The sequence below is a fragment of the Dendropsophus ebraccatus genome, chromosome 3 (genome assembly GCF_027789765.1).
Source record: "Dendropsophus ebraccatus isolate aDenEbr1 chromosome 3, aDenEbr1.pat, whole genome shotgun sequence".
In the NCBI taxonomy this organism is placed as follows: domain Eukaryota; kingdom Metazoa; phylum Chordata; class Amphibia; order Anura; family Hylidae; genus Dendropsophus; species Dendropsophus ebraccatus.
Window position 1 is genome coordinate 172,809,698 of NC_091456.1, and position 25,055 is coordinate 172,834,752.

Sequence of the window (25,055 nt, forward strand, 5' to 3'; positions counted from 1 at the left end):
GTTCACATCAACAAAAGATGACTTCTACCATTTGAATACTTTTTCTGTCTGCTGAAATAGTACATCAACCCCAAGGGGGAGGAAAAAACAAGATTATATCAACAGTCATTTAAATTGAACAATGTGCAGAAACAAAGATAGTGGAAGGGAGGTAATAGGCTGGGAATATATTAAAAGAGATTGAAATTGAAGTAGATGAGAAAAAATATATATAATGCAAAGACGGGGAAGAAAAACGAGACAAATAGAAATAAAAAAAAAAAAAATTAGGAAAAAAGAAATTAGAAGATCAGTGGTGGGATAAATCCCAAAGAAAATGGGAAAAAAGGAGAAATAAAATATTGATGGGATTGTGTTCTTTAAAAGTGTAAAGGAAAACGACCAGACCCTCTCTATTCTGGGGAACGGAATTACAGCAATCTTCATTCAGATGGCTCCTTTATAAGTCTATGGGGCCCATGGATAGAGATGATCATCGTCAGGGAAGTAAAGGTGGAGCCTCTCTGATCTGTACTATTCATGGGTGGCAGCTTTCTAATCTTCTTCTTCATGAGTAGAGCTTCCCCGGTCTGGTCTCTTCATGATTGGAACCTTCCTGCTCAGTTTTCTTCATGGGCAGAGCTTCCCTGACTTCCTCAGGGGTGAAGTTCCCTGCTATGTTCTTTTAAATTGGATGGTCATTTGATTGACAAATTTACACAATGTGACATCACTTGGAGTAGTCAGTAGTCAAGGGTCAGTGACTTAGCTACCATGGAGGCAGACCACACAACTGCTATGGGGCCCGTGTGCCAAAGGGGCCCAGTGAAGTATGGTCTGCCTCCATGGTACTAGCTATGGCACTGACAGCAACCAACCCACACCCCTGGACAGCGGCTAACACCAGCACCCTACCCCCACGCCTTGACAGTGCCTGGCAGCGGCTCACACCAGCCCCCACCAGCTACACCCCCACCCCCAGACCCGAATACTCATACTCAATACACAGTTACACAGTTGCTCTTTTATTATTTGTTCACAGTAAAGCTTTACTAGTGGTGAACGGTGATGAGCGGTTTACAGCAACTACTTAGTAGTCACCAACGACTGCCCATTCTGTGGAGGGTCAACAAGGATTATTCATGTCAAACATTTGAAGAGGTTCTTTTAATTCTAGGCTTGATTTCAGCTTCTTCGCCCTGGTGACCTTAAACCCATATAAGGAAGCAAAGCAAAGGAAATATCAATTGCTTACTTCATTTTTCGTTATTAGGTTAAAATTGTGAAAAATATTTTCATTGTACATTAGTAAAAAATCATCTTCCTGTTAAGTGCTTTGCACCGTAAATAGACTTATTCCTCCTCGATTAACCTCCTGACCCCAGTGCAGGATCAGCAGTAAAAGCTTTTTAAGCTTTTATTTTAGTATTGAATAAGAGATGGATGGAAATCTTAATATATCTAAATCTGATAGGAGATAGTTATGTGTCTTGTGTCTTTGGCTTCTGAGATAAATGATGCATCAGCTTATGATCTTACTCCGTCGGGAGTTGTTTATTTTATCTACAGCAGGGCTTCTCAATCTTTTTGTTCTTGGGCTTCACCAGGTTATCCATGTTGATGCTGGGGCCTCACCAACAAACGCATACTACTACACAGCACCCTATTCCGCCATATAGTGTAGCAGTCCCAAATCAGTACTGTAGTGCAGAAATAAAAACTGCTTTAACTGTTTAACCTAACACCACAGTGCACAAATACATACTGTTCCACCTATGTAATCCAACACCCCACTGCACCAATACAAACTGCTTCACCTGTATAATCCAAAACCACACTGCACAAATACATACTGCTTCATATGTATAGCCCAACACCAAGCTGCACCAATACAAACTACTTCACCTGTATAACCCAACACCAGACTACATCAATACATACTGCACCAATACATACTGCTCCACCTGTATAATTAAAAACTCCACTGCACAATACATACTGCTCCATATGTGTGACCCCACACCATGCTGCACCAATACAAACTACAACACCTGTATAACCCTACACGATACTACATAAATACATACTACTTAGGTTTCATACAGGTTTCAGAGGTGCAGCCAACCCGAGGCAGGTATAATATATATTACATTTTTTTATTAAAATGATAAGAAATAACTGTGTACAGCACGGCGCATTTCTAGGCCGAACCGGCCTCTTCTTCAGGTGTTTAATTACAGGATTTGGCAACATTTAAATGTACAAACCAGAAGTGACACCTGATCTTAATGGTTAAACTTAAACTTTTCTTGTGTGATTTGTTGTTTTGTAATATGTGTTGTGTATTATGTTATGTCTGTCCCTTTAATGTGATGTAACCTTTTAGATTGGCTGTCACTTCCAGTTTATATATTTAAATGCTGTTAAAGAAGAAATGTGAGAAACTATTACTTTACTGAAAGAGTAGTAGATACTTGGAACAAACAAGTCTTCCAGTGCTTATAAGCTGCTGTATGCCCTGCAGGAAGTGATGTATTCTTTCCAGTCTGACACAGTGCTCTCTGCTGCCACCTCTGTCCATGTCAGGAACTGTCCAGAGCTGGAGGGGTTTTCTATGGGTATTTGATCTAGACAGTTCCTGATATGGACAGAGGTGGCAGCAGAGAGCACTGTGTCAGATTGGAAAGAATACGTCACTTCCTGCAGAACATACAGCAGCTGATAAGTACTGGAATATTTGAGATTTTTAAATAGAAATTACAAATCTGTGTTACTTTCTGACAGTTGATTTGAAAAAAAAAAAAATGCCAGCGTACCTTTTTCAGTTTATGTGTACTTTTAGCCAAAAATAAGGGTGCTTGCAATATACAAGAAATGTGTCAGTTTTTATTGAAATCTGGATAAGGATTACTCCGGGGGAGCTGGGGAGTCCTTGCTTTCTTATCATGTTGATAGGCTATTGATTTTTTTTCAGTTTTTTTTTTCCCTGGAAAGCCTCCTTAATGTACTTTATTTATTTATTTATTTATTTTATTATATCATTGTAAGATTTATTATTCTATTTGTGATCATCCCATATGAAATCGATTGCATTCTGGTTGCTTTTACTAGAACTTTAAGAACCAATAGAAGATTGCTAATACTTAGGTCTAAGTCCGATCTAACCCCCATACGACCCCTTCAGAATATTATGGATTACACTTATTTTGTTCTGAATTTTGGCACAAAATATGAATTTTTGATAGGCCGACCATGGACTTTATTGTTTTTTTATGCGTCCTATTAAATCATTTGTATAGATCATATAACAGGAACTGAAGGCTTCTGTCTTTATGATAACTCACCTCTCCTCACATCCGGCAACACATGAGAAAGCCGCTCTTCCCTTAGGATTGTTAGTGTGACTAAAAGCGGTGAATATTTAATAGCCGTACATGGAAGAACCCCGAGGTCTGTCTCCTTAATGATAAGCATTTATATTAAGTGAACTTTAATTACTTAATAATTATACCTTCCGTAGGGAAAGACGGGAGTCCCGATTGGCTGTCATCTACGCCCCAGGCCAAATCAGACTTGCATGTGTGTGTTCACCATTTGGAGATTAGAATTGATTTCCAGGTATGGAATAATACATGGAGCTATCGGCTGGAAAACAAGTCTCCCTCTGGGGGGAAAACGAATGAAAGTCAATTGAAAAAAAGAAAAAAATTCATTTCTGAAAAATTATTTCGAGACGGTAAAACAAGGGCATGTGCGGTGGAGAAAAAGCTGGGAAGAGTTGACGCGGATTAGTCGGTTTTGTTCGTAACAATTTACAGAAGTGAAGCGGGAGATGGTGCGATAAAAACAGAAGACAGGACTCCATGTTTAATTGTCTTCATGCATTTCTCAGTTATTAGCTAGCCAAAGGAAGGTGTCAGTGTTAACAATGTAAGGAATGCCGACACCGCTTCTCTGCAGATATCCCAACCTTAATGATCTATTGCGCACAGTGCCAGGCAGCTGCTTAACAGGGGCATCATTTCCAGGTGAGGAGGATTGGTGCCTGCTGGGGTACAGTACAGGCAAAACCATCCCCAGGCAGCAGTTATTGAATGTGTATAGGCACTTTTAACCATGATTTAGAATCCTTATTGCTGTCACAGCATGGACCCTTTAAGGCACTGTGGGGTTGATTTAAAGCGACTCTGTACCCACAATCTGCCCCCCCCCCCAAACCACTTGTACCTTCAGATAGCTGCTTTAAATCTTTTAATCCAAGATCTGTCCTGGGGTCCGTTCGGCAGGTGATGCAGTTATTGTCATAAAGAACAACTTTTAAACTGGCAGCCATGTGTCAAATGGCCGTGGCTTGGAGTATCTGCGCCCTAACTTTGCACCACCCCTCCTTCCCTCCTTCCCTCCTCCCCACCCTCTTCATCATTAGGAATGCCCCAAGAATATTTTCTCCTGTCTGAGCATTGCACAGGTGCCTTAACGATCCAGCCCATGTGCCGTGCTGACACAGGTGAGGAAAAGGAGACAATCTGCCTGGAGCATTCCTAATGATGAGGCGGGTGGGGAGGAGGGACAGAGAGGGTGTGCCAGCCTAATACGTACACAATCTAGGCCACGGTCGTTGGGCATGGGGCTGCAAGTTTAAAAGTTGTTTTTTTAGGACAATAACTGCATCACCTGCTGAACGGACCGCAGGACGGATCTTGGGTTAAAAGCAGCTATCCGAAGGTACAAGCGGTTTGAGGGGGTCAGATTGTGGGTACAGAGTCACTTTAAAGGGATGTTGCTCTACCATTATTGTGTAGATCTTAGAAATTAAATGAGCACTGTCACTTTAAAAAAAATAGATAATTAAAAATAATCATTTGATCGGTAAGGGTCTGGGTGTTTTGACTCTTCTGGATTGTTGGACACAGTATCCATTGGAGATAAGTGAATTTACATTAATAATGAAGCAAATTGTTTGTTAGCTCAGCAGTCGGCTTATCATCCTGCTGCCTTTTAACTCCAGGCCACTTCTTGCCGCTCCCCTCCGGATGCCTGGAAAATTTGGAGCCAGTGATGGGAAATTTCCCAGTTTTCCTAGAGTTAAAAGGCAGCAGGCTGATAAACCGACTGCTGAGCTAACAAACAATTTGCTTCATTATTAATGTAAATTCACTCATTTCTAGTCCCAATCTATCTAATGCTCAGTCTCTGTTCCTGTCCACTTAATGTGCTGATTTCTGGTGGGCACACATGCTCAGCCTCTCTTCCCGTCCACCTAATGTGCTGATTGCTGGTGGGCACACATGCTCAGCCTCTCTTCCCGTCCACCTAATGTGCTGATTTCTTGTGGACACACATGCTCAGCCTCTCTTCCCGTCCACCTAATGTGCTGATTTCTTGTGGACACACATGCTCAGCCTCTCTTCCCGTCTATCTAATGTGCTGATTGCTGGTTGGCACACATGCTCAGTCTCTCTCCCCGTCCACCTAATGTGCTCATTGCTGGTGGGCACACATGCTCAGTCTCTCTTCCTGTCCATCTAATGTGCTCATTGCTGGTGGACACACATGCTCAGTCTTTCTCCCCGTCCACCTAATGTGCTGATTGCTGGTGGACACACATGCTCAGCCTCTCTTCCCGTCCACCTAATGTGCTGATTTCTTGTGGACACACATGCTCAGCCTCTCTTCCCGTCTATTTAATGTGCTGATCTCTGGTGGGCACACATGCTCAGTCTCTCTCCCCGTCCACTTAATGTGATAATTGCTGGTGGACACACATGCTCAGCCTCTCTCCCCATCCACCTCATGTGCTGATTGCTGGTGGTCACACATTCTCAACCTCTCTCTGCCAATAGTGTAGAGCACCATGCCGCCAGTCATGTTGGCTGATGCTTCATCTGTACATGGCAGTATTACTGAGCTGACATAAAAAGGGACTATAGGTCTATAATATCATCTGCCAGAGGGGGGAGTAGACTGATCCAATCCAGACTCCACCTCTAGAAGAACACACATTAGCAGCACCACAAAAGGAACATAAGCTAGCAAAAGATGAGCAAAGCAAGTAATTTATAACATTTACTGTCTAATAGTCTTTTATGTCTTTTGGTATTGAAATGAGACATAGCCCCTTTAAAATAATGGTGGAAAGACTCTCCAGGTTGCTTCCCAGGATTATTCTTCAATAGCAATTGCTGGCAGCTTGCAGATGACATTTCCGCCGTGAAGCGTTAGAATCAATAAACAGAAGCATGGCCGTAAAAATCCCAGGCCGGCGCCGGAAGAGTTTATAAAACACGATGCGACAGATACAGGTCAGGGCAGGCAGCGATCGAAAGGAAGGAAACAGTCTGGGTCAAATCCATAAGATCGGGCATCAAATATGTTCAGAATCCAAGGAGCACATGTAAGGTGTGACAGTCCTAAACGGGTTTACTGTAATCAGGTGAGAAACCACAAGTACTAACCAGCTGACATAGACCCGTCATGTTTGCCTAAGAGTTTGCCTTGCTATAGAATGACTGATGGCGAGTCGAGGAGAAGGATGTTGGTGCACAATGGCGGCATCCCAATATATTTTCCATTTTAATTTTTTGATAAAATTTGTTATGTTTTTCTTTTATGCAGGTCAAAAAGTAAAAAAATAAATGAATAAAAACTTCACTAGGATCAGGCTATATGTCATAAGCCATAAAAATTAGGACGGCCGATAGATGATCGGTCTTTGGTTGGGTTCATTAAGTTTCTTCTGTTGACAAATAAAGTTGTGATCCGCATGGTTTTTAATTTTGGGTAAAATAGGGAAAGAAAAGAAAACTTTATGAGAACTTTTGACCTGAATTCGATTCTATTGCTTCGTTACAAAATTAACGAATTAAAAGGTAAAAAAAAATAAAAAAAAAATCCAATTTTCAAAAACTGTAAAAAAAAACTTTAAAACAACTAGAATACTTGTCATTTTCAGGTAACAGTCGTGTGGTTTTTGATTCATAAATAGAGATGATCGAACATTGTGAAATCTTAGGTTCGACCGAATTTGAACCTTCTCGAACCTTCAGCATTTGATTCCCGATGCCTTCCCAGTCCGTGGGGAAGGTGGAGACTGCCTGAGTACCGCCTTAGTACCTAGGCTGTATCCCTGTTTTCCAGGCGGTACTCGGGCAGTCTCCACCTTCCCCACGGAACGGGAAGGCATCAGGAATCAAATGCTGAAGGTTCGAGTTTGGTTGAACCTAAGATTTCCCGATGTTCGATCATCTCTATTCTTAATTTCAAGACCCTTTTTTAAATTTTGAAAGATGCCGTAACAATGAAAAAAAAACAAAAAAAAACAAGAAGGCTATGTTCCCACGTTTCCAAGTAGGTGAAGTTGTATGTTGGTATTATGTATGGACACTGTGTGGCACTGCTATTTAGACATTGGATGTTAGATTATAATTGAAGGAAGGCAAAGTGGTGGTGGCACAGAATACAGCTATTGGCCAATACATGGTAATTTTATTTGGGCCCCATAGTGTATGGCCCTCTGTGCACTATGAGGGGGGAACGCAACCCAACCAAACCATAGAGGGCATCATGAACATTTCGGTTTGCTATCTATGGATGACATCCTGGTCTACCTTCCATGCCTCTGCATTGTTGCCTACAGTCGGATCCTTTGATCGAGCTCTTTTTTCCCCTCTTGTGATACATTTCCCGTTAGTTCTTCTCCCTACGGTTTTATTACAAAGTCTATGTCTTCAATGTCTAGACAGAACAGGATGATACAATGTTATCATTACTCCGGGTGCTGCATCACTGCATCTGTTTCTGCACCCAGTGCAAGATGAAAGCATCGCCATGATACAAGGAAAAATAGCAAGCAAGTTGAGAATTACCGAGCCCCAGGGCAGAACACACATTTTGTTTGTTTTAGAGGAGTAATGGAGTGAAAATAAGTTGAATGACTTATTTGGTAATACGTAAATGGCAGCCTGACAGAGCAATTTACACTCCTGTGCATTGGGAAGCAGGCTCTGCCTTGTTTGAACTTGGAAAAATAAATAGAATACACTGGTTTATTGAAATTATTTTTTATAATTTATTATTAGGACCTGGGCCCATTAGAAAATAGACTATATGCAGTCTAGACAATGCTCTGTGAGCTAAACAGCCTGGACTCCAGACTGATACATAGTACATAGCTAGTCCTGCTCTCAGCTGAGAAGTGATACAATTGTATCCAGTCTAGACAATGCTCTGTGAGCTCTACAGCCTGGACTCCAGACTGATACATTGTACATAGCTAGTCCTGCTCTCAGCTGAGAAGTGATACAATTGTATCCAGTCTAGACAATGCTCTGTGAGCTCTACAGCCTGGACTCCAGACTGATACATTGTACATAGCTAGTCCTGCTCTCAGCTGAGAAGTGATACAATTGTATCCAGTCTAGACAATGCTCTGTGAGCTCTACAGCCTGGACTCCAGACTGATACATTGTACATAGCTAGTCCTGCTCTCAGCTGAGAAGTGATACAAGTGTATCCAGTCTAGACAATGCTCTGTGAGCTCTACAGCCTGGACCCCAGACTGATACATTATAGACAATGCTTATGTGGCCCTATCAGCATCAGAGATTGTGTACAGATTCTATATATCCCCTGTGCAATGCTGCTGCTTGAACTTCTAGAAAACCGCACTCTCCGTGTTCCCCTGGTGATATATTATGAGAAAACTAAGAAACTGTTCTTGTGTCTATTTAGTAAATGACTGACAATTTAATGGCACTTTGCTCTTTTCCACATCTTTAGCAGAACTTAACATTTCCCCGAATCTAGTTAAAAGTGCAGCTATCACTGTCATTGCTTTATTGCAGAAGAGAAACATCTGGGTTATATCACCAGAGACAGAACGTAATTTTGTAGATAAATAGGATACAAGATAGATAGATAGATAGATAGATAATAGATAGGAGATAGATAGATAGATAGATAGATAGATAGATAATAGATAGGAGATAGATAGATAGATAGATAGATAGATAGATAGATAGATAGATAGGAGATAGATAGATAGATAGATAGATAGATAGATAATAGATAGGAGATAGATAGATAGATAATAGATAGGAGATAGATAGATAGATAGATAGATAGAAGATAGATAGATAGATAGGAGATAGATAGATAGATAATAGATAGGAGATAGATAGATAGATAGATAGGAGATAGATAGATAGATAGATAGATAGATAGATAGATAGATAGATAGGAGATAGATAGATAGATAAATAGATAGATAGGAGATAGATAGATAGGAGATAGATAGATAGATAGGACATAGATAGATAGGAGATAGATAGATAGGAGATAGATAGATAGATAGATAGATAGGAGATAGATAGATAGATAGATAGATAGATAGATAGATAAATAGATAGATAGGAGATAGATAGATAGGAGATAGATAGATAGATAGATAGATAGATAGATAGATAGATAGATAGGAGATAGAATATTACAGATAACTCAGCTAAGGAACTTACTGCAGTTTATTTTATTATTGAGTTCGGTGTATACAGTAGGCTCCTGAGCTCCATCTAGTGGTGGCTTCAGACAGTTAGAACTGTGTTATTTAATGTTATCATTTTGCAGATGATTTGGAGCTCTGCATCAGAAATATAAACATCAAACTGTGCACAACAAAAAATGTTTGGGAAATGATCAAGTGCAGAATCTAACTATTTAGAATAAAAGATAAAAAACAATATGATGTTCAAGAGTGAACATAGACAACGTTACATACTGTACATAGACGACAGTACATAGATGATGTTACATAGATGACAGTACATAGACAATGTTACAAAGACAACGTTACGTAGACGACATTCAATAGACAATGTTACATAGACGACGTCACATTGTCGATGCAACAACCATTATTAGATAATCTATTGGAATATTGTTCTATAGAACATTGGATTCTAATCATCGCAGGACAGAAGTATGGAGTCCTATCTGAAGGAGACACTCTCAATAAGTTGTCAAGAGATAGAGAAATACTACAACATAATCTGCTCAGTTTCAGGGTGTTCACAGATAAGAAAATGCTGAATTGATTTTTTTTTTTTGGCCAAGCAAAGTCCCTATAGATTCCCAATGGCTGGATTTATGTTTGCCATGGCTAATTAGGGTATATTTCATCTATTTCCGGGAGTTGTAAGCGTCAGTATGTGATGTCCTTGCCTTGTGTCTGTCGTCTGGCTGAGGAATCAATTGTCTGCCTTCCGTCGTGCGAGCGCCCGGTGGATATCATCGCTGCTCACAAATGTAATTATTGGGAAACCACAATGTTTTACATGATAAGTGGTTTATAATTGCAAACATGCCTGGGTATCCATCAATCTGACGCTCTCTAATAATAGCGGCTTTTTAGACAATACAAATGGCTCCTTCAGCAGCTGCTTCGCCACTCGTGAGCGTGAATTAAACAATACTTAGCGGTATTATTGCAGCCTCTACAAAGTGCTTCTGCTATTAACAACTGTATTTTACACTCTGCTATTAGTTAAGTAGATTTCAGCTCCGGAGACCTGTTATTTTTTTTTTGTGACTTTAATTGGTTTTCTTTTGCATTTTCCAGGTCCCCTGAGGTTCCTTTCCCAGACAGAATCTGTAACGTCCTTCATCGGAGACACCGCTCTACTGAAATGTGAGATTGTGGGGGAGCCTATGCCTACAGTACACTGGCAGAAGAACCAAGAGGATCTGGTGTTGACCCCCGGTGACACTCGGGTGCTGGTCTTACCGTCAGGGGCCTTACAGATAAGTCGCCTACAAGCAGGGGATGCCGGACTTTACAGGTGCCTGGCTAAAAACCCCGGCAGCTCCAGGACGGGAAATGAAGCAGAGATTCGCATTCTATCTGGTAGGTGGATTTCATCAACATTTTTTTCCAGAAATCAATAGTCCAGGCAATTTTAAGAAACTTTGTAATTGGGTTTATTAGGCAAATATGCTATTATCTGCATTAAAAATTACATCAGTCAAGCCCTGTGTAGCCTATGGAGGGGGGAGGAGGGAGATTAGTCGCCAGCAGAGAGCAGAGAACAAAGGATTACACAGTGGAAGCTGTGAGAAAGCCAATATTCAGAGGTCAGAGAGGTCAGCGCTGACTTCAGAGGAGATGTGGTGATGTAGCTGTAAATTAACTCTTTGTTGTCCTGTTTTGGTGCCTCATCTCCCTCCAACCCTCCCCTCTCCATAAGAGAACCATGAAGACAGGGGGAGAGCTTCAAACTGCTTTTTCATAATAAAAATTCATTTTTTCAGCTAATAAACCCAAGTACAAAGTTTCTTAAAATTGCCTGTACTATTGATTACTGCAAAAAAAATTTAAACAACAGTGACAAAATGTAAAGGGGATGGAAACTATGAGAAATGTGGCAATTCCCTAGAAGATTAGCTGATCACACGGTGGAATCCCCAGCAATCGCCTGTAATCTGTGGAGGAACCTTTTTGATTTCCCTGCAGCGCCACCACAGGAGTAAAAAAGCATTACATGGTTCCATTGAAATCAATAGCATGTCAATATTATGTATCAATGGTTTTTGAGCTTCAGAGAGATGGGGGAGGGGGATGTTCTTTGAAGCCATTGTCAGCTATATCAGATTGATTAGGTTCCTGAATGTTCAGCCTCTTCCTTCTGTTAGAATTAGCCATAAATGTAGCCATGAAGCTGTCACCACTGCTGACTTGTCTGTTTTAGCAAACATGCAATTCTGGATTTAGGTCTGTGATGTGCTGTTCCTCTCTGATTCTTACTAGAAATGTAATATTAATGTAATATATACGAGCGCAATGTGAACATGCTCTACCCGGACTGTTAGGCATTTGATTACTGGCAGCTAAAGAAGTTGGATGCAGCCCAAGGAGTCCTGGAAAACATGGATACAGCCTATGTTCTATGGCTTATATAGATATATAGATGATAGAGAGAGAGATTAGATAGATAGATAGATAGATAGATAGATAGGAGATAGATAGATAGATAATAAAATACATAGAAAGGAAATAGACTGCAGCTACATATATAATCACCTACATTACATAGCTGTAAAGTTAAATTATTAAATTCCAAATCTCCACTGCCACCAATAGGTGGCGCATACTGCGTACAGCTAGAACTGATTATGTAACACATGTACAACAAGCTCCACCATGTGATGGCTACAACTTACAGTATCGCTATGAGGGTACAAACCCACACACCGTATTCACAGCAGATACGCAGCAAAAACGCAGCAAAAACGCAGCAGATTTGAAGCAGATTTGGTGGTGCAGATTTGATGCTGTGTCCAGTTATTTAGATCTAATCTGCTGCGTATTTGTTGCGTGTTTGTTGCGCGTTTGTTGCGTATTTGCTGCGTATCGCAGCAGTAAATAAGCTGCGTATACGGTGTGTGGGTTTATACCCTGAGACTGATTCTCACACTGTATTTTGTGCACAGCTGACTGAATTGAAACCTTTCCCTCATCCTCACACGTCTGGTGTGTTTCTGCCGCCTCCAACCTAAACCCAATAAAAGTGCAGATGACAGCTGTAATAAATATCCCCATTAAAGCATTATAGGTAACTGCGGCCATTTAACAAACACTAAAGACCCCGCCATCGCTTTGACGTTAATATTCGACGGTAGACTAATATTTCGCGGCTCCGCTAACAATGCCGCATCTATTAAATGCAAACATAAAAATGATAAAAACAACAGTAATTTCATTACACCGGGGAAATTAGATGAATATGAATTACACAGTAACTTCCAATAACACTCCGTCATTTTGAAGACATGCCATTGAACATGGGTAAAATGGCTCCCTAAGCGACTGGCGGCGTGACATCTCCCATCAGCCCCGCGCCGCTCATTATACCGGGTAGTTATGAGATCTCATAGTAGGTGTTTTTCTGGCAAATTATTTGTTTTGGTTAAAACAGCAGAGATCTATCGATATCACCCGCAAAGGAAAACGGTGGATTTTTTTATATTAGAGAATTCTAGTTCGGTATAATTTTTACAGAATTGGCACTTTTCCCAGCAGAGACGCGTTTTTTCGTGTTTTTTTTTTTTTTACACAGAAAATACCTAATGTGAGATCTCGCCGCGCTGACATGATGTATAGGCGCAGAGCAACAGAAGTTTCAGCTGTGTCACAATAGAAGGAATGAATACATTTTATTTATGGGATAATAGATAAATAGCACAGCAGGAAAAAAAAAAAAAAGCAACATATTTTAGAGTGTTTACCGGAGATGGGTAATAAAAGACAACTGAGATGGGAATTCATGGGAAAACTCTAGAGCGCGGTGATTCCTAGTGAAAGGAACAAGAAAAATATCTGGTGTAGTGACAAAGAAGTGACACTGGGGGCAATGTTTCAAATAAGTGCCCTGAGAAAGGTGGTTATAAACCCTCAATAGCTGTCGGGAGAACTTTTTTTGTCCAACAGTTATTTCTTCCTGTTCCTTCATGCACATGAATGACTCTTCATGCGTTCTTAAACAGAACGTACCTTCAGGTACATCGCTTTAAGATTTTTACATCAATAGACTGGCGCGGGGATGGCGGTGCGGTGGTTCTTTTTTTTGAACCATGGCCCAGTTTCTGTGTACGGTGCCGGTCTAATCCTGGGCACTGGAGGTAGCCCCGCCAACCTCGGGTGTGACAAACCCCCTCCCCTCCATGAAGCGGCTCCATTGATTGTAAGGGTCCTATTACGAGAAGCGATTTTTAATGATTAACGACTAACGATAAACGATGGCAAGCGGGATTGTTTATCATTAACCTGAAGTAGTTCACCATATCACACAGAACGATGGTCGTTAGTTACGATCGCTACTACCATCGTTATTGCAATCATTACTATGATCGTTTACTCCTTCTGATCCCAGCCAAACAATGGGCAATGTGCAATTACACTGAACGATTAGGGAAAATATGCGGAACTTGAGCGAACGAATGTGGAATTACAGCGAACGATTAGCAAACGATTAAAGATAATTTTAGGTTCAGATCTAAGGGGCCTATTCCACGGAGCGATAATCGGCCGATTATCGCTCGGTGGAGTAAAGAAAATGATCAGCCGATGATCGTGTCATCGGCTGATCGTTTATTTAGGCCCAAATCTAATATCATCGGTCACCCACCATGCATCGCTGCGTGGAATAGCGATGCGCGGCGGGCGACCAAGGATTTGAGAAGCACCATACATTACCTAGCAGGGCTTCTCCTCTGCTACATCCTCCTCCCTGGGTCCTGTGGCGCAGCATCAACTCCGGAGCGGACTGCTCAACCAATCACTGGCCGTGGCGGTCCCGGGGAGGAAGATGGAGCAGAGGAGAAGCCCTGCTAGGTAATTAATGCTGCAAGGGCTGCAAGGACATCGGTAACGATGTCCCTGCAGCCCTCGCTAACAATTGTCGGGCCGTGAAATATGCCCAGTAAACGAGCGCGATCTAGCAGATCGGCGCTCTTTACATCGTTGATCGGGCCCTCCTCGGCCTGTGGATTAGGACCCTAAATCAACGATCAACGACATGCGAACGATTTTTCGATCATTGCCTGAAATTACACGGAACGATAAGGCTCTAAGGGGAGGGCAGAATGTCACACTGGGGTTGGTCAGGAGGATGTGTGGTTGATAGCGATACATTTTTAACACCGCACAAATATACGATCAGCTGATGAGCGGCTTATTCCTGTTTCTGTCACACAGGAAGATTATCGGCCGAATGAGCATTTTTCCAGGATCAAAAATCACCTTTATACTTTTTGTTGTATTTTTGTTCTGGACAAAAATGGTACATACAAAAACTGGGAGAATCCTGCTTTAGGCTATGTTCACACTACGTAAAAGTACGGCCGTTGTTGCTGATGGCAACAATGGCCGTACTTTTACCGCGATGGAACAATGCCTGTTTTTCTATGGGATCCCGGCCGGAGCGTACACACATTGTCTGCGCTCCGGCCGGCATCCCATACGCCGCCGCAAACAACTGATATGTCAGAAAGACCTGTCAGTTCACACAGTGAAGCGAGCGGCCCTGTCCGCTCGCTTCACTGTGTGCTATGGTAAGCTCTGATGCGGGCGCGCTGATGCGCCCGCATCAGAGCTCCGCGGCCGAAAGATCATCCGGCTGGTACTTAAGTAGCCAGAGACTGGCCGTTCCGTGACCCGGGCAGGGTCACGGAACAGCCGGTCTAGGACGTAGTGTGAACATAGCCTCAAAGGAATACTCCCATCCCACCGATCCTAAAAACAGAATGCATGATGCACATCCAACCTGCACCATCGCCGGCATTATTCGTTGGCCCCATAAGGAATGAATGGATCACTGGCTATATCGAATCTGTGCAACCATTAATTCTGGGGACAATTATGTCCTCATTCTCGGGATCAGTGGACGTCCCAGTGACCGGACTCCGATAAAAGTATTATCCCCTGTCATGTGGATAGAAGGTAATTTATTGAGATAGAACAATTGGCTAGTAGACTTCCTCTGCTGGGCCAATATGTCTGTGCCATATATAGATATTGTAGCATATAGATGTCATATCTGACAGGCTAATTGTTTTAGATATCCCCCCATCCAGGGAATGGTATGTCCTCTGTGCCCTGGCAGCCATACTAGTGCCGTAGCATTGCCCCGGAGTGCTCTGGCATCATGGCACCTCTAGTAATCGAGTGATATTTGTTCATCTCCAGACGAGCTATCTTGTTCTGAATGACTTGTCAGGCTTGTTCGATCTCCCTGTAGACACTGAACACCTCTTAAAAGTTACCTTCACCAGTTTACACCAATTACTTCTGATGCGTTTGACCTCCTTGACATTACTCTAAGTAAATGCACCGGTGCCGTTTATCTCCCAACACGCCACTTACTGTAGCTGGTAACCCGTCTGAGGTCAGGTGCCGGGCTTCCATTAACATGTCACTGTGTGCGTGCGGCTTGTAGAATCTCGTACGTAGCGAATAACTTTCTTGATGTGAGTCTGAGCGAATAATCTGCTGTAAGCAAAATATATCATTACTATTACAACGTGTGATTATAGATAATCGCTCATCCCGTGAATCGTGAGAGTGGACGTGACATTTCAGTAGAGAATTTGCACATCACTCCCATCAGGCTGAGATCACAGAGCGACCCGCAGCCCAATGCAGAATATATAGAGGGACACTATATATGGGCCCTCTATATGGCTCTTTTTAAGATCCAGGGCTTGGGTTTGACTGTCACTTCTGCTCCCATTCTAGTAAATGTCGAGAAATCGTTCATTTTGATCTTTCAACATGTTCTTAAATCGACGTTCACTGAAAATTCTCACATCGCTCCGTGTAAACAGTCTTTCACCGGTTTACCCTATGTAAAAGATGGGCTTAAGCGATCTTTAAAACAATCGCAATAACGATTTTTCTTACGAATTTTCAAACGATTTTTCTAGCGATTTATTCGTCTAAACGCTGATCATTATAAAGACCAAATCCATGCTTCAAAATCGTTAAACGATCGATTGCGCGAATTATCGCTCCGTGTAAACGTAGCATAAGTTTCAGGCATTTCCCCCTAATCTGCTACTTAACCGCTAACTATGATGCTGCGTTTACACAAAGCGATAATTCGCCCACTCGATCGTATAACGATTTTTAAGCAACAATTTGGTTTTTATAACGATCAGCTTTTAGACGAATAAATCGTTAGAAAAATCGTTAGAAAATACGGAAGAAAGATAGTTATTGCAATCGTTTTTAAGATCCCTTAAGCCCATCTTTTACATGGGGTGAATCTTGAAAGACTGTTTACACGAAGCGATCTGCGAATTTTTTGCAACCGACGAACAACGATTTGAGAACACGTTGAAAGATCAAAATGAACGATTTTTTGCCCGTCGCTTGATTGTTTGCTGTGTTTACACGGAACGATTATCGCTCAAATGAGATCGTTATTGCAAAAATTCTAACGATAATCGTTCCATGTAAACGCAGCATAATACACATTTATGAAAGCGATCTCTTCCTGTGGGTTCGAGGGCCCTATTACATAAAGCAATTATCTGCTGAATCAGGTTCATTTGGGCAGATATCATTCTGTGTAATAAAGACAATGATCAGCCAAGGAACTTATCATCTTTGATCGTTCCTCGTGATCGTTGTCTTTCAACATTAAAAAAAAATCATCTGCCATGACCACGCATCGGTACGTGTAATAGTTGCGCAGCCACTGCTGATGACATTATTGAGAAAATAAAAATGATTATACTCACCTGTCCCGACTCCCCCGGTCTCCTGCTGCCTTTTCCCTGCTTACCACAGCCGCCACTGAAGCTTTATAAGCTGTCTCTGAAGTGACAGGCCACTCACTGACCAAGACAGGACAGCACCACGGCCAATGATTGGCAGAGGTGGTGGACATGGAGAGGTAAGTATAAATTTATTATTTTCTATCTGCATGGACATTACTATCGATAAATATATACAGCCCTTGCCACACAATTCTGGAGCCATGTAATAGGTTCTCTAAGCTGGTGAAATCTTGCTAGGATCATCTAGCCGTGAAACACGCAAATGAGCACCAATTAGAGTGATCGGCGCTTGTTTGCAGTGCTTTTACACGGAACGAGAAATCAAGAAGCCAGGCTACACGAACAATCCTTGTATTGTTTGTGCAGCCATTGAAACTGACAGCACGGATAAATACATATGTGTGCTGTCAGTTTCCATTTCACACAGCAATACATGCTTACCTATTGCTCTGCTGCTTATGATCTGGCATCCTTTTCTCCAACTGTTCTGTCCAGCTGCTGTGCCTGCCTCCTCTGGCTGTCAACCATTCTAGAGGAGGCAGCAGCTTAAAGTGTCACTGTCGTGAATTTTTTTTTTGCAGAAATCAATAGTCCAGACGATTTTAAGAAACTTTGTAATTGGGTTTATTATCCGAAAAATGCATTTTTATCATGAAAAAGCAGTTTGAAGCTCTCCCCCCTGTCATTGTTCTCCTATGGAGAGAGCTAAAGAAAAGACCAAAACAGGACAACAAAGAGTTAATCTACAAATCCCTCACCTGATATCTCTTGGGACCATCACCAGTGACCTGTCTCAGCTCAGATTACAGCTGTCACCCAGCTCCGTGCCTGTAATCCTCTGTTATCTGCTTTCTGCTGCCGGCTAACTCCCTCCTTCCTCCTCCCCCCTCCCCTCTCCCTAGAACAGACAGGGGACGTCTCCTGCAACAAGTCACAATTTTCAGATTTTTCAGAGTGGATGAAAAAGAGGAAGGAGGGGGGGACCTGGGAAAAGGCTTTTTACATGCAGATAATGGCAGATTTGGCTAATAAACCCAATTACAAAGTTTCTTAAAATCGCCTGGACTATTGATTTCTGCAAAAAAAAAAAATACGACAGTGACTCTTTAAAAACAGCGGCTGGATAGGAGAGCTGGAGAACAGGATGCTGAATCACAAGCAGCAGTGCACTAGGTAAGTACGGACTGCTGTGTGTTCTACAAACTGACGGCATGGATATAAACATATCTGTGCTGTCAGTTTCCCCTTATCGCTACTGGCCTTCACCCCTTGTTTACATAGAAAAACGTGTTGCAGATGACAAAAATATTTAAATCCGATCTAAATGAACGAACTGCTGAGGATCAGCCGTTTTCCCAGTCCTCGGCTGATGGTTGTCACTTTCACATGGGTGGATTATCTGCTGTAGGAGCATTTATAGCAATGCTTCTGGACCATAATCGGCCCATGAAAAAGGCCCTTAAGGCTCTATCTGAGTCGCTAAATGTCATGATTCCTTTACAGAATCAGGACCCCTGTTATGGGTCACTGAGGGAACTTTGGGGCCCCTAAGGCTTTAGGACCCAGTTACAACTTTCGCCACTTTCCCGTAGCCAAAGTTTCCATAAGTCGCATTTACGTTTTACCCTCACAATGTCATATTTTATTTGTGCCAAACAAAAGGTAACAGATTTCATTCAGTAAGTGTAAGAAAAAAAAGCAAAAAATAAACATCCTCTAATAGACATCCCTTCCGAGAAAAAGAAGACAACACGGTTCCATTCAGCAACTGTTCACAATATGCTTTAACAGGGAACGCACCGTGACTGTTCCAACAGCATCTGTGTGGCAATGTGTTGGTAGACTAACTTGGCAGGCTTCAAGTAATTCCTCCTGCCTTGTATAATAGTAAGTGAGACCTGTGGGTCCCGGAGCTAGACAGTATACAGTCAGGATATGTGATGTAAGAGGGTCCTTAAAAAACTGTCCCGACCCTACATAATCTGTCGGTGCCCCCCCACTGACATGTACGAGGAGCTAAGGCTAGGAGGCTCATTATATAGTACATAGGAAACAAGACATGGAAACTCATCATATAGCAAATAGATAATAGGGTCAAGACACACAGTATATAGTAGACAAGATATAAGACCAGGACACTCAGCATATAGTACATAGGAAATAAGGCCAGGACACTCAGCATATAGTACATAGGAAATAAGGCCAGGACACTCAGCATATAGTATATAGGAATAAGGCCAGGACACTCAGCATATAGTACATAGGAAATAAGGCCAGGACACTCAGCATACAGTATAAATTAAATGAGACCAGGACACTCAGCATATAGTTCATAGGAAATAAGACCAGGACACTCAGCATATAATACATAGGAACTAAGGCCAGAAACCTCAGTATATAATACATAGAAAACAAGGCCAGGGCACTCAGCATATAGTATATAGGAAATAAGGCCAGGACACTCAGCATATAGTATATAGGAAATAAGGCCAGGACACTCAGCATATAGTGTAAATGAAATGAGACCAGGACACTCAGCATATAGTATATAGGAATAAGGCAAGGACACTCAGCATATAGTATATAGGGAATAAGGCCAGGACACTCAGCATATAGTATATAGGGAATAAGGCCAGGACACTCAGCATATAGTATATAGGGAATAAGACCAGGACACTCAGCATATAGTACATAGGAAATAAGACCAGGACACTCAGCATATAGTGTAAATGAAATGAGACCAGGACACCCAGCATATAGTATATAGGGAATAAGGCCAGGACACTCAGCATATAGTATATAGGGAATAAGGCCAGGACACTCAGCATATAGTATATAGGGAATAAGACCAGGACACTCAGCATATAGTACATAGGAAATAAGACCAGGACACCCAGCATATAGTATATAGGAATAAGGCAAGGACACCCAGCATATAGTATAAATGAAATGAGACCAGGGCACTCAGCATATAGTACATAGGATATAAGACCAGGACACTCAGCATATAATACATAGGAACTAAGGCCAGAAACCTCAGTATATAATACATAGAAAACAAGGCCAGGGCACTCAGCATATAGTATATAGGAAATAAGACCAGGACACTCAGCATATAGTGTAAATTAAATGAGACCAGGACACTCATCATATAGTATATAGGGAATAAGGCCAGGACACTCAGCATATAGTATATAGGGAATAAGGCCAGGACACTCAGCATATAGTATATAGGGAATAAGGCCAGGACACTCAGCATATAGTATATAGGGAATAAGGCCAGGACACTCAGCATATAGTATATAGGAATAAGGCCAGGACACTCAGCATATAGTATGTAGGGAATAAGGCAAGGACACTCAGCATATAGTATATAGGGAATAAGGCCAGGACACTCAGCATATAGTATATAGGGAATAAGGCCAGGACACTCAGCATATAGTATATAGGGAATAAGGCCAGGACACTCAGCATATAGTATATAGGAATAAGGCCAGGACACTCAGCATATAGTATATAGGGAATAAGGCAAGGACACTCAGCATATAGTATATAGGGAATAAGGCCAGGACACTCAGCATATAGTATATAGGGAATAAGGCTAGGACACTCAGCATATAGTATATAGGGAATAAGGCCAGGACACTCAGCATATAGTATATAGGAATAAGGCCAGGACACTCAGCATATAGTATATAGGAATAAGGCCAGGACACTCAGCATATAGTATATAGGAATAAGGCAAGGACACTCAGCATATAGTATATAGGAATAAGGCCAGGACACTCAGCATATAGTATATAGGGAATAAGGCCAGGACACTCAGCATATAGTATATAGGGAATAAGGCAAGGACACTCAGCATATAGTATATAGGGAATAAGGCAAGGACACTCAGCATATAGTATATAGGAATAAGGCAAGGACACTCAGCATATAGTATATAGGGAATAAGGCAAGGACACTCAGCATATAGTATATAGGAATAAGGCAAGGACACTCAGCATATAGTATATAGGGAATAAGGCCAGGACACTCAGCATATAGTATATAGGAATAAGGCAAGGACACTCAGCATATAGTATATAGGGAATAAGGCCAGGACACTCAGCATATAGTATATAGGAATAAGGCCAGGACACTCAGCATATAGTATATAGGGAATAAGGCAAGGACACTCAGCATATAGTATATAGGGAATAAGGCCAGGACACTCAGCATATAGTATATAGGGAATAAGGCCAGGACACTCAGCATATAGTATATAGGGAATAAGGCCAGGACACTCAGCATATAGTATATAGGGAGTAAGGCAAGGACACTCAGCATATAGTATATAGGAATAAGGCCAGGACACTCAGCATATAGTATATAGGGAATAAGGCCAGGACACTCAGCATATAGTATATAGGGAATAAGACCAGGACACTCAGCATATAGTGTATAGGGAATAAGGCCAGGACACTCAGCATATAGTATATAGGGAATAAGACCAGGACACTCAGCATATAGTATATAGGAATAAGGCCAGGACACTCAGCATATAGTATATAGGATAGAGCAAGTAACATTCTCCTGCCTTTGGCTGATCTGAAGTTCTTCACACAAACTTCATCCCATCTTCTCCGTGCCGGGTATTATATAGGATTATTTTTTCCTTTGTGGTGAAGGTCGCTGTTTTTGACCTAATGATTACACTATGGGCTAGTGATTCTGGAAAGCATTTGGATCAGTGAACAATGATGTGATGTTGCTGGAGACAGTAGTAAAGACATTTACAGGGCTAAACATTTTACCTTAAACCCTTTAACCAGGGAATGATGGAAAGAAAAAAAACTCCTTACAGGATTATCTTCTATGGAGCTCTATGGAATCAGCCATCTGAAGCCATTTTTCCCATTTGGTTTGAGGGAATTGGAGCCGGACTCCATCCATCCAGCACAAAGTCTGTCATACTTCTCACATTCATTCAGAATAGAAAAAGATTTCCATTCAACAAGGACAATATGTTAGCACTGAAAAAAAGAAAGAATTGATAAATTGTATTGATGTTTGGCCGTCTGTCATTTCATGCTCTGAGACCCCGGCCCACAATGTTAACAAATGGGCAATTGGTTTTATTGACTTTTCAGAGAAATGTGAGGCCTATCCTGAGATGAACTTTACCCCAACCTAAATGGTGTGTGTGTGTGTGGGGGGGGGGGGGGATGGGCATTTTCAGTGTATTTAGAGATTCTCTTAAAAAATAGGGGAAACAAACTGTATTTCTGAAGATTGGAGAGAAAGGTTAAAACTTTCTGAAATTATTTATTAACTTATTTCGTTACCAAAAATGTAAATATAAAAATTCTAAACATTTTAATTTAATATTTACTACAGCATCTGTATCTATCTATCTATCTATCTATCTATCTATCTATCTATCTATCTATCTATCTATCTATCTCCTATCTATCTATCTATCTATCTATCTATCTATCTATCTCCTATTATCTATCTATCTATCTATCTATCTATCTATCTATCTATCTCCTATCTATATATCTCCTATCTATCTATCTATCTATCTATCTATCTATCTATCTATCTATCTATCTATCTCCTATCTATCTATCTATCTATCTATCTCCTATTTATCTATTTTTTATCTATCTCCTATCTATCTATCTCCTATCTATCTATCTATCTAACTATCTATCTATCTATCTATCTCCTATCTATCTATCTATCTATCTATCTATCTCCTATCTATCTATCTCCTATCTATCTATCTATCTATCTATCTATCTATCTATCTATCTATCTCCTATCTATCTATCTATCTATCTATCTATCTATCTATCTATCTATCTATCTCCTATCTATCTATTTTTTATCTATCTCCTATCTATCTATCTATCTATCTATCTATCTATCTATCTATCTATCTCCTATCTATCTATCTATCTCCTATCTATCTATCTATCTATCTCCTATCTATCTATCTATCTATCTATCTATCTATCTATCTATCTCCTATCTATCTATCTCCTATCTATCTATCTATCTATCTATCTCCTATCTATCTATCTATCTATCTATCTATCTCCTATCTATCTATTTTTTATCTATCTCCTATCTATCTATCTCCTATCTATCTATCTATCTATCTATCTATCTATCTATCTATCTATCTCCTATCTATCTATCTCCTATCTATCTATCTATCTATCTATCTATCTATCTATCTATCTATCTATCTCCTATCTATCTATCTAACATCTATCTATCTCCTATCTATCTATCTATCTATCTATCAATCATCTATCTCCTGTCTATCTCTCTCTATGATTCATCACCGCTGACAGCTGCAGTATATGAAGCAGATGAATGACTCAGACAAGAAAACTTTGAAGCAGAGAAAAATTAGCCGCATTATCCAATCACGTCTCTCTAATTACGCTGATTGGATTGCAGATTACATTTCTCTGTTTTACACTGTCACCCGTTCTATCATACTGTGCTTTTATCTTTAGTCCAAAAAATGTCAAATGAAGAGTAGGATTCCAGCAAAACAAATTTACAGAACTGCCTATTCTTTATTTGCAGAATCCGGGTTACATCGACAACAAATCTTCCTGCAAAGACCTTCAAACATCATAGCCACTGAAGGCCAAGATGTGGTGCTGGAGTGTGCAGTGTCCGGATACCCCACCCCCACCGTCTTCTGGATGAGAGGAGAAGAAGTCATCCCAACCAGGCATGTAGCATCATTTGTTACAGAAATATCTAGATAAATGTTCCAAAGGAGATATCGGCATAGCAACCTAGTCCTTTCTCTTCCACTTTACACATTTCCCTGCAGTTGGGAGTGTAATGTAAGCTCAAGTGTCCTGCTGAGCTGCTGCATGCATGCCTCCTCCCTCCACCATGATGTACAAGCCTCAGTGCTGAAAGCCAAAGCCTTTAAATCAACCATGCATAGAAGGGAGGGGTGGAGGAGGGAGCAGGCCTGCATGATTACAGATTCCTTTCAAGAATAAAAATGTTTACATCTAGCAGAGGAAATGTGAGCACAATCTAAATGAATAGAGAGGGTCCCTTTTTTTTTGCTATTTTTGCTCTGGAGGACCCAGCATTATATTACATGGACAGTCTATTGACCTAAAGGGTGTAATGCTCCATATTCATTGTGAGGAATGCTCCAGGGAAATAAGTTTCCTCACATATTGAAGTATGAGGGGAAAAAATATGATCAAAATGACAGTGTAAAAAGTCGATATACTGTAGGTAGCCCCCTTCACACATCCGTGGCCGTTATCAGTCAGAAAGCTTTTCAGGAGGCTTCAGGAAATCATCAGAAAAAACATACTCATCTTTTGCAGGCTGTTGCGCTGACTTCCTCCGTGTTTTTCCTTTGTCTTAAAGTGACTACACTTGTGCCACGCAACACTGGGGGAGGGGGGGGGGGTGAGAGAGCATCCTCTTATAACCAGAGACATAATTCTGCCTTCTGTGGCCAGAACAGTGATTGACAGGGCTGGGAGCCAATGGCTCCCAGCCCTGTCAAACACAGTGTTGCACATGACTATATATGTACATTTAGGAGCCTGGGTTGCCAAGCAAAACATCTGGAATTCCAGACAGTTCCTGGATGCACATCTCCTCTAGTGTGAAGGGGGCCTAAGCTGACATAATAAAAAATAAAAATAAAAAAATAAATAATAATAATAATTATTGTTATTATTATTATTATAAATTTAAGGTGG

The 25,055-nt window shown here is 41.1% G+C and overlaps 1 protein-coding gene across 1 annotated transcript in view; it reads left to right on the forward strand.

Annotated features, from left to right (window-relative positions):
• Positions 1 to 25,055, forward strand: part of DCC (DCC netrin 1 receptor) — a 375,839-nt gene that overhangs the window by 91,278 nt on the left and 259,506 nt on the right. The window contains exons 4-5 of the mRNA XM_069963563.1: positions 10,592 to 10,876; positions 23,896 to 24,046. Of these exons, the coding sequence (XP_069819664.1) occupies positions 10,592 to 10,876; positions 23,896 to 24,046 (436 nt within the window). The remainder of the gene's footprint in view (positions 1 to 10,591; positions 10,877 to 23,895; positions 24,047 to 25,055) is intronic.